Here is an 11,441-nt window from a genome sequence, read left to right as displayed (position 1 = left end):
CTTAGAAACTGTAAGCAATAAATTTCGTTTTTCTTTATAATTACCCAGTTCCATGTATTTGGGTTTTGTTTGTTTGTTTGTTTTTAAAGATGACCAGTAAGAGGATCTTAACTCTTGACTTGGTGTTGTAAGCACCACACTCTCCCAAGTGAGCTAACCATAAGCCATCCCTATATGGGATCCGAACCCGTGGCCTTTGTGTTATCAGCATCACACTCTCCCAAGTGAGCCATGGGCTGGCCTTGTGTATTTTGTTATAAGTGACACAAAACGGACTAATACACCCCTTAACTACTGCTTTAGCAGAAGCCCCAAAATTATGATATGTTGTGGTTTAATTTTCATTCAGTTAAAAAGTTTTCTAATGGGCCGGCCTATGGCTCACTCGGGAGAGTGTGGTGCTGATAACACCAAGGCCACGGGTTCGGATCCCATATAGGGATGGCTGGTTAGCTCACTGGGTGAGCATGGAACACCAAGTCAATGGTTAAGATCCCCTTACCGGTCATCTTTAAAAAAAAAAAAAAAAAAAAAAAAAGTTTTCTAATTTCTGTTTTTTCTTTCTTTTTTTATTGTGGTTCTAATTTCTCTAGATTTCTTCTTTGACCCATGAGTTATCTAGAAGTGGATTGTTTCATTTTCACATATTTGGGGATTTTCCAGGGATCTTTCTGTTATTGGTATCTAACAATTCCATTGTGTTCAGAGAACTTATTTTGTGTGGTTTTTTGTCATTTTCTTTTGGGGGAGATACCTGGCTGATACAGGGATCCGAACCCTTGACCTTGGTGTTATTGGCACCACGCTCTGAGTGAGCTAACTGGCCAGGCCAGAGAACTTATTTTGTATCCTTTGATCCTTTTGAAGTTATTGAGACTTGTTTTGTGGCCCAGAATATGGTATGTCCTGGTGAACACTCCATGGGCACTTGAAAAGCATGTGTATTTTACTGGTATTGGGTGAAGTGTTCTATAAATATCAATCAGGTCAATTTGATTGATAGTGTTAACTTCTACTATATCCTTGCTGATTTTATGCCTACTTGTTCTATCAATTATTGAGAGGGGAGTATTGAAATCTCTGACTCAATTCAGATATCCATACCAGCCTGCTGCCAAAAAAAAAAAAAAAAAAAAAAAAAAAAATTTGTGTATGGATTTGTATCTTTCTCCTTGCAGTTGAACAGTTTTTGATTCATGTCTTTTGAAGTTCTCTTATTAGGTGCATGAACATTCAGATCATTATGTCCTCTTCAGCTGACCCCTTTATCATTATGAAGTTACTTTCTTTATTTCTGATATCTTTGCTCTGAAAAATCTACTTTGTCCAACATTAATATTTTGGACTAGTGTTAGCAAGGTACATGGTATGTCTTTTTACATACTTTTAACCTATTTGTGTCCTTGTATTTAAAGAGCATTTCTTGTAGGCAGAATGATGGTTGGGTCTTGCTTTTTTATCCAAACTGATCATCTCTACCCTGTAATTGAGGTGTTAAGACCAGAATCTACATTTAATGTGATTGTTGATATGATTAGGTTTGAGTCTATTGTATTTGTTTTCTATTTGTCTCATCTCTTTTCTCTCTTTTTCCTCTTTTTCTGCCTTCTTTTGGATTAACCAATATTACTTATATTCTATTTTATCTCCTTTGTTGGTTTATTAGGTAACCTCTTTGTTTTATTATTTTAGTGGTTGCTTAAAAGTTTATAGTGTGTATTTCTGTTGCTGATAACAGAATACCTGAAACTGGGTAATTTTTGAAAAAGTGAAATTTGTTTCTTACAGTTTGGAGGCTGGGAAGTTCAATGTCGAGGGGGTGCATCTGGTGAAGGCCTTCTTCATTGGCGCCCTCTACGGAATCCTGTGGTGATGCAGGCAATCACATGGAGAGGGCTATGCAAGAGCACTTTTTTTTTTTTTCCAAAAAGATGACTGGTAAGGGGATCTTAACCCTTGACTTGGTGTTGTCAGCACCACGCTCTCCAAGCGAGCCAAGCAGCCATCCCTATATAGGGATCCGAACCAGTGGCCTTGGTGTTATCAGCACCACACTCTCCCAAGTGAGCCACAGGCCGGCCCACAAGAGCATTTTTATGTGCTTACTTGTTCTCCTTATAAAGTCCCTAGTGCCACTCCCATGATAACCATTCAGCCATTAACCCATTAATCCATTAATACATTATCCATCCACAAGGGCACAGTCCTCATGATCCAATCACCTCTTAAAGGCCCCACCTTTCAAATACCGTCATCGGATTTCCCACCCTCTTAACACTGTTAGAATGCAGATCAAGCTCCAATGTGAGTTTGGGGGTACATTCAAATCACAGCACAGTGTATTTCTTTATCAGTCTATCTTCAAGGATTATTATACCACTTTATAAAGAATATAAGAACCTTGCATTAATATACTTCCACTTTTCCCTTCCTGGACTTGACAGATATTGTCATGGATTTTACTTTTACCCCACAATAACCCACAACACTTTATTATTATTTTTGCTTAAACAGTCAATTTTTTATAGACTTTATTTTTTAAAACAGTTTTAGGTTTACAACAAAATTAAGTGGAAAGTACAGAGTTACTATTACACTCCCTCACTCCACCCACACACAGCCTCCTCCACTATGTCAACATCCTGCACCACCAGAGTGGTACATTTGCTACCATTATAGCACAATACAGAATAGTTTCACTGTCCTAAAAGTCCTAAAAATCCTCTGTGCTCTGCCTATTCATCCCTCCCATCCCCTTAAGCCCTGGCAACCATGGATCTCTTTACCGCCCCAGTAGTTTTGCCTTTTCCAGAATGTTACATAGTTGAAATTATGTACTATGTAGCCTTTGCAAATTACTTTCTTTCACTTAGCAACATGCATTTGAGGTTCATCCATGTCTTTTCATAGCTTGATAGCTCATTTCTTTTCTTTTTTTAATAGACTTTGTTTTTTAGGAAGACACTTTTTTGGGGGGGGGCGGCAGGCAGCTGGCCACTATGGGGATCCAAACCCTTGACCTTGATGTTACAAGGCTGAGCTTGAGCCAACTGGCCAGCCCTGTATTTTTCTTTTTAAAATCAAATTTAGGCTGGCCAGTTACTCATTTGGTAGAGCACGGTGCTGATAACACCAAGGTCTTGAACCCCTGGGTTCAGATCCCCATACCAGCCAGCTGCCAAAAAAATTTTTTTAAAGAAAAATTTTCTAAACCATATTTTTTGAGGTATAATTTATGTACCATCAAATAATCATTTCAAGTTTATAGTTTTAAGCTCATGGTCTGATGGGTTTTGACAAATATATGCATCTTTGTAATTGATCGTATGGCACAATCAATTTCTATCTCCCCGAATATTTCTCTTATTTCTTTGCAGTTAATCTCTACCACCCCTAGCCCCAGAAGACCACTGATCTGCTTTCTGTCGCTAAATAGATACACATTTCTAGAATTTCAAACAAATGGAATCATACGGCATGTTTTCTTGTGTTAACTTCCTTTGCTCAGCATAATGTTTCTTTTTTTTTAAACTTTTTTCTTTGTAGCTGGCCTATACAGGGATCTGAACTCTTTTTTTTTTTTTTAAAGATGACCAGTAAGGGGATCTCAACCCTTGGCTTGGTGTTGTCAACACCACGCTCAGCTAGTGAGCCAACCGGCCATCCCTATTTAGGATCCGAACCCGTGGCCTTGGTGTTATCAGCACCGCACTCTCCCGAGTGAGCCATGGGCCGGCCCTTGATCTGAACTCTTGATCTTGGTGTTATAACATTGCACTCTAACTGACTGAGCTAACCAACCAGCCCCACTCAGCATGTTTCTGAGATTCATTCATGTTGTTGAGCAAAACAGTAGTTTGTTCCTTTTTATTTCTTAGTAGTATTCCATTGCAAAAATATGTAGCAATTTGTTTCCAGTTTTGGTCCACTGTGAATATTTGTGTATAAGTCTCTGTGGACATGTTTTCATTTCTCTTTAGGAATACCTGGGAGTAGAATTGTTGGGACATGGTGTATGTAGGTGTATGCTTAACTTTGTATATTTAACATTATAAGAAACCACCAAATAGTACATCAAAGTAGTTCTATTTTACACTCTAATGTACGAGAGTCCCAATGGCTCTATATCTTCAGTATGATTCAGTATTGTCAGTCTTTTTATTATTATTCTTTATACGTGTGTGTGTATGTTTGTGGCTGGCCAGTACGGGGATCCAAATCTATGACTTTGGTCAGTCTTTTAAAATTTAACAATTCTAGTGGGTTTATAGTGGTATTTCACTGTGGTTTTTATTTGCATTTCTCTGATGACTAATGATTTGAGCATTTTTTCATTTACTTATTGGCTATTCATATATCTTCCTTTGTGAAGTGTCTGTTCAAATCTTTTGTCCATTTTGTTATTAGGTTATTTTATTTTGAGTTGTAAAATTTCTTTATATGTTCTGGGTACAAATCCTTTGTCATATATATGTACTGTGAATATTTTCTCCCAGTCTGTGGCTTGCCTTTCATTTTCTTAAATGAAATAGTAGAAGTTTTTAATCTTGAAGTCTAATTGAATTTTTCTTTTCTGTTTAGTGCTTTTTTTATCCTCACTTGTATAAGAGATCTTTGCCTATATTATTATGTATTTTATAGCTTTTGTTACTATTGTGAATGGAATTTCTTTTCTATAACATTTTCTATTTAGTTATTGCTATATTTAGGTAAGGTATTGATTTTGGCATTATATTTTATAAGTAGCCATACTGCATATAAAATTTATTTCTTTTTTGTTAATGATTTGTGAGTTGATCCTCTTGGATTTCCATATCAACTGGAAAGAATGACAGTTTTGTCTTTACCTTACCAATATTTATACCTCTTATTTTGATTTTTTTTTTCTTTTGGTGGTTTGACCTTGGTGTTATAACACATAACAAATAAAAGATAAAGATATAGACATATCTTTATAAAAGATAAAGACAAATCTTATCTTTTATACCTTATAAAAGATAAAGACTAAGAAATACAACCATGGGGCTGGCCGGTTGCTCAGCTGGTTAGAGCACGGTGTTATAACACCAAGGTCAAGGGTTTGGATTCCTGCACTGTCCAGCCACCAAAAGAAAAAGAAAAAAATTTAAAGAAGATACAAACCAAAATATTTAAAAGTGAAATGATACGATGTCTAGAATGTTTTAAAATACTCCAGCAGGCGATGGAGGGCGGAGGAGGTACACCCCCAGAAATGCTCGAAGAAGAAAGTCAGTTAAAACATGTTCTACCCACAAGACTTGAAGCAGACAGTTTGAAGAAAAGCAATTGGGGGTTCTTATTTACTGGGATTATTGGCGGGACAGTAGTGGCTATGTATGCTGTAGCTACTCCATTTATAACACCAGCCCTCCGAAAAATATGCTTGCCTTTTGTACCTGCAACTACAAGGCAGGTTGAAAATGTGCAAATGTTGCTATGCAGAAGGGCGGGCCCGTGGCTCACTTGGGAGAGCATGGTGCTAACACCACCAAGTCAAGGCTTAAGATCCCCTTACTGGTCATCTTTTAAAAAAAAAAAAGGTGTTGTGATGCAGTAGAGGATTCCTGGTGGACATTGGTAGTGGTGACGGATGCATTGTGATAGTGGCTGCCAAGGAAGGATTCACAGCTGTTGGTTATGAATTAAATCCATGGCTAGTTTGGTACTCCAGATAACCACGCTTGGCGAGAAGGTGTGCACGGATCCGCCAAATTTTGCATTTCAGATTTTTGGAAGGTCACGTTCTCGCAGTACTCAAATGTTATTTTTGGTGTGCCTCAGATGATGCGGCAGTTGGAGAAGAAACTTAAACTCGAACTTGAGGATGACCCGAGTCATTGCTTGCCGGTTCCCTTTCCTGCACTGGATCCTGGACCACGTCACCGGAGAGGGGATAGATACTGTGTGGGCATACGACGTGAGCACTTTTAGAGGAAGTCAAAAGAGGCCCTGAAAATCGATGCATTTCCAGTCGGTCATTCCAATATAAACTTTACTGAGAGTGCTTTTCAGAAATATTGGTGCTCGTCTGATTTTATAGAGACTTACAGCTGTGCCTTTAGCAACAGAGTGTATTTTTCTTTGGTATGAAATGAGAAACTACTATTACTTTCCTTACCTTTTTAGAGGAAACAAACAGAAGTTAAGAAAAACAGGTAGATTTAAAATCCACTTTTGACTTTTCATGCACTTGGATGCATGAAAATATGAGTAAGTGCTGGTCGTGCTCATGGGTAGAAAGATGTCAACAGCTCTTCACGTAATAAACAAGGTGCTTTCATGCCACAGATGAGGAGGAACAACTTTTAAAGAAAGCATGTATAAGTAAATGTTTGTGGTTTCCTATAACTTTATTTATATTTAAGATTTATCTTTTTTTTCTGTACTCCATGGCAAAATTAATTTTCTAAAGGATTCAGAGAGGCATTTATATTTTATAACATTTATTTAAAATAAGTTGTTCCAAGGCTAGTGGATTACTGTATTTTATTGAATCTAAGATGTATATATGTATATGCATATATGTGTGTGTGTATATATATATACACATTTTAACGTTCCTGAAATTATGACATACCTTCCAACTGAAGGTGTTTTACAGGTTTAATTGGTGGTGGTGTACATAATGATATAGTTTGATAGCATATTAGATTTGATGAAATATGGTATACAGAAACGATACATGATATAGTGGAATAGTTAGTAATGATTTAATAGAAAAGTAAATGATTGTGAGCTTTGGTGTAAGCCTGACCTGGGTTCAGATCCCTGCTTTGTCATCAGCAAGAAGCCTTGGACACATGACTTACTGTTTCTGAGCCTTGGTTTTCTGAATATCCCTCCCATTGGGCTAATAATACACTGAACAGGGGACTGGAGACCAATTTGTAAAACTTGTAGCACATAGTCTTTGGTCCGTAAAAGGTATTTATTATTTTATTTTATTTATTTATTTATTTAGTCGTTTTTGTGACCGGTAAACGGATTGCAACCCTTGGCTTGGTGTCGCCCACACTGCACTTAGCCAGTGAGCGCACCGGCCATCCCTATATAGGATCCGAACCTGCGGCGGGAGCGCCACTGCGCTCACAGCGTGGCACTCTCCCGAGTGAGCCACGGGCCAGCCCTACGAATTTTAATAAGTTTAGAACCAAAATCTTAAGTACTACTATAAAAACATTAGAGGTAGGAAGAAATATGAGGGGAAAACTAAAAGCAAGTAAAAGTCTTGTCTTATTTGGAAGAAGGTGAAGATTATAGATATTGAATAATTCGGTACAGAAAAAAAATTAAGTTTAAATATAAGAATATACATATGTATAATCAATAAAAAAATAAAGTAAAAAATATACATAAGAGTAATTACTACTTGACTAGAAATAGGATCTACAACTAGAGGAGAAAAAAGTAACAAAGACATTTGATCAGTCAAGCAAAGGCCAGGAGATGAAAATATAAAAAACAATAAAAGCTGGCTGGTTAGGTCAGTTAGTTAGAGCATGGTGCTGATAACACCAAGGACCAGGGTTCAATCCCTGTACCAGCCAGCTGCAAAAAAAAATTTTTTTTTAGATATGTATATATAATAAGGCATCATACCTAGAAACCATGGAATAAGATAGTAGCATAAAACCTAAGATATTAGTGATCACAATAAATGGGAATAAGTTGCACTTCCCTATTTAAAAAAGACTCTAAAAACAGGTTTTAAAAATCCAGTTATAGGGCTGGCCCATGGCTCACTTGGGAGAGTGTGGTGCTGATAACACCAAGGCCGCGGGTTCGGATCCCTATATAGGGATGGCCGGTTAGCTCACCTGGGAGAGTGTGGTGCTGACAACACCAAGTCAAGGGTTAAGAGCCCCTCACTGGTCATCTTTTAAAAATAAATAAATAAAAAATCCAGTTATACAAGGGTACTTCAAAAAGTTTGTGGAAAAAATAGAATTAAAAGATAATACAGATCTTTCCGTGAATTTTTTGAAGACCGTTCACATATTTATAGGAGACAGACCTAAAACAAAATGACACAGAAATATTGAAAATAAAGGGATAAAGACACACCAGGCAAATGTGATTTAAAAAAATAAAGAAGGGTGGCTGGTTAGCTCAGTTGGTTAGAATGTGGTGTTGGTAACACCAAGGTCAAGGGTTCAGATTCCCATACCAGCCAACAAAAAACAAAAAACAAAAACAAAAAACAAAAAGGAGGAATGGCAATATTAATATCAGGCAAAGTAGGATTCAAGGCAAAAGGTGCTAAATGGTACAAGAAAGGTACCATTTGTTTATATTGGCAAAGGGAAAAATTAACCAAGAGGGAAGATACAGCTGTTATTGAATTTTACATACAAAACAACATTGTAGTGAAATACACAAAGCAAAGACTATTAGAAGTACAAGAATATGACGAAGATAAAATCATGGTAGGACACTAACATAACTCTTAGACTGACAGATCCAAAGAGCCAATCAGGTAAGGATATAGATTTGAATATTACAAATAATTTGGTGAATTTAATACATTTTTTGTAGAACTTTGTACCCCAAAATAGACTACACATTATTTTCAAAGGCTGTAGAACAACCAAAATTAATCATCTATAAAGAAAATAGTAATAAATTCCAAGGAGTAAAGTAATACCAGCCAGATGTCATGGAAGATGACAGAGTAGAAAGCTCCAGGAATCCATTCCTCCACTTAAACAGTTATTGAGCTGTCAGAAACTGTCTGAAATAACTGTTTTGGAATTCTGTAGTCTAGTGGAATACCTGGAGCTCTAGGGGAGAGCTTGATGAAGAGGCTGGTAAGTTTTGGTAAATTTCTTGATTTGTTTTGGTGACTAGCCGGTTCAGGGATCCAAATCCATGACATTGGTGTTATAAGGTTGGTAAATTTCTTGAGATGTTGGTCTTTCATAGAGCAGCTACCATCCCCCAGCCCCACAGCAGGCAGGTGACAGGTCAATGGTCCTCCAAATATCAGGATTGTGTGATTTGATTGCTAATTGCTGCTTTTTTAAAATAGTTTTTGTGATCTTAAAAAAATTTTAATTGTACATCTTTATGGGATACAACATGATATTTTGATACATGGTACATTGTATAATGACCAAATCAAGGTAATTAGCAGACCAATCATCTTAAACATTTACCATTTCTTTGTGATGAGAACTGTCGGGTCCACTGCGGGCCTACCCGAACAGCCCTAGCCTCGTTCCTTTCGTGGGCGAGCGAATGGCCCGGGATTCCTCTTTCCCTCCTGCCCCCTTTGGAAGGAGATGGGGGAAGAGAGCCATGAAGAGAGGTGAGCACACCGCCGGCCCCAAAAACAGCCCCGTTAAAGGACACTCAGACGCAGCGGGGGTTCTGTCGAGCAGTTCCGTTTATTAGCACACAAGCACTTGCTTTTAAAGGCAAATGGGGAAGGCAGGTTTTTTACATCCTCCAATCAGCTTAAGGGTCCTGTCTCAATGCCTATCTATTGCAATCACGCAGTGTTCACGAGTGCGGCCAATTAAGGGCTAAGGCAAGTTTCCCACAGACACTCCCACCCTACTTCCTCCCGGTGCTGTCTTAGGCTGCCACGTTAATCCACTTGTAATGTCACTTAAGGTGGCGTTAGCTTTTAAAGCCCAACATCTCCCCCGTTTTGTTTTAATAAGGCAGCTGGAGGCGGCTAACCTTCCCAGCCTCGCCTCCATTCCCTCTGGTGGCTGTGCCTGTCTTACGTTGTTTCCCTCTGGAAATCTTACCCATCATTGACTATCCAGCCAAGTGGGGGCGGGGTGGAGCCTTAGAGACTGGCGTTGATTTCTTGAAGGGCCATATTGACCCAAGGGCTGTCAGGGCTTTCTTTATGGGCTACCTCCTCTACCACCTGGGTGAGCATTACGAGATAAGTGGTGTTGCGCCTTATAAGGGACACAATCTGGCGAATGGTGTAAGGCCCCAAGATGCTAGGGGGCCCTCCAGGGAGAACAGTAGGGTGGTGAGCCATGGGGAACTTAAAGGCCAGCTTTGGAACCAATTACAATTGGCTTCTTGCTCTTTTTTTGCGCTTTTCTAGCCCTTCTCTAAGCTTAGCTAGGGAATCTTTGACCACTCCAGAGTGGTCGGCGTAGAAGCAACACTCTTCGAGGGCAGCACATAATCCTCCTTGCTGATAAGAACAACAGGTCTAGTCCACGTCGATTCTGTAAAACAGCTTCAAAAAGTGATGTTAGAGATTTTTTTTTTTAAATGTGATACACCTCCAAGCGGCCAAGATCTATGTCCACTGCCTCCCTAAGGGAAGCTACCTGTTGATGTGCCAAGGCTATTCCGGCGGTCCCGGTATCCGCTCCAATAACTCCCAAGAGGGAGCTGATGGCCACTGCAGCTGCCCCTGTGGCCCGCTTGTTTCGGGTCCTCTTATTTCGGGTTTTGGAGGCGGTGAGATTTGCCACAGTGCTGCAAAAGGGTTTGTTGGCACCTACGCAGGAACCATTGCCAAGGACCTGCGAGAAGGTGAGTCCGGGGTTGGTGGCATTGGGCAACGCTACTGCTTGATTTTTCTCTGCCTGCACATGGCACTCTTTAAAGAAGGCGTGGAACTTGATAAACAAGCTTGGAGGGAGGACAGCCTTACAGAGCATTTTCCATGGGCTGCGGACGGCTGGGGGTTCCCAGCAAGCCATAACAGGAAAAACCTGCGGCTCTGCCGGGCATGTTTTTCTAGCCTCCTCCACTTCTTCAGGTGCTGCTTTTTCTCCTTCGGCTAAACTTTGGCAGGGTGAGTATGCCGGGAGAGGAGGGTACAGGGTAGGGGCATAGGTATCACTCAGTGGCTCAGGGCCTTGCATTGGCAGCTTCGTTTCCTTTTTTCTCTCCTCATCAAACTGCGCCCAATCCCTTTCTTCCCCTTCCTGATGCTCGGGATGGAAGCAAAGCTTTAGGACAGATGGTTAGGTAGAACCCTAAGGGGGGGTCTAGCCCGTGACTAATCTCGTTCTTTCTGGCCAGGGTCTGAACCCGGTCCCAAGTCTCATACGAGAACAAGTTGGACGAAGGTGCCCAAGGGGCCACCTTCACCACATGACGCCAGGCATTGGTGGCTGTGGAGTCAGATATTTCTAGGCCTCTGTTTTTTTAAATGTACTTTAGAGCCTTGCAGGCTGTCTCGTCACTCTTTCCACACACACCTCCCATGTTGGCCCGCGAGGAAGGGACAAAGGGAGCAACAGGGCAGAGAAGTGCAGGGACTTCCCCCTGTTATGGTACTCACCCTGACACGCAGGCGGATTACTTCATGGTGACTACCACGGTTGCGGGGGCCACTCCGCTGGTTGATCACCCTTCGTCGACCTTCTTTCAGGACCGAGCAGCCAGGGGCCTCACTTGCTCACCTTTCACCCACGAGTTTTAAAAACGCCTCACAC

The 11,441-nt window shown here is 40.1% G+C and overlaps 1 protein-coding gene across 1 annotated transcript; it reads left to right on the top strand.

The window, feature by feature from the left end:
- Window positions 1–5,203: 5,203 nt before the first annotated feature.
- Window positions 5,204–5,696, top strand: LOC134366575 (ATP synthase subunit C lysine N-methyltransferase-like). The gene is made up of 2 exons (XM_063082937.1): window positions 5,204–5,475; window positions 5,579–5,696. The coding sequence occupies exons 1-2, from the start codon at window positions 5,204–5,206 to the stop codon at window positions 5,694–5,696; spliced, it is 390 nt and encodes a 129-aa protein (XP_062939007.1).
- The last annotated feature ends 5,745 nt before the right edge of the window (window positions 5,697–11,441 follow it).

The sequence above is a fragment of the Cynocephalus volans genome, chromosome X, assembly GCF_027409185.1.
Source record: "Cynocephalus volans isolate mCynVol1 chromosome X, mCynVol1.pri, whole genome shotgun sequence".
Lineage (NCBI taxonomy): Eukaryota > Metazoa > Chordata > Mammalia > Dermoptera > Cynocephalidae > Cynocephalus > Cynocephalus volans.
Note: the sequence above shows the minus strand (reverse complement) of the source record. Positions and strands in the feature narration are given on the sequence as shown.

What these genes read in the sequence shown, in the direction of transcription:
- LOC134366575 (XM_063082937.1), top strand. Translation starts at nt 5,204, where the DNA reads ATGGAGGGCGGAGGAGGTACACCCCCAGAAATGCTCGAAGAAGAAAGT. An exon ending in CTATGCAGAAGGGCGGGCCC is followed by an intron (nt 5,476 to 5,578) that starts GTGGCTCACTTG and finishes GTGATGCAGTAG; the next exon opens with AGGATTCCTGGTGGACATTG.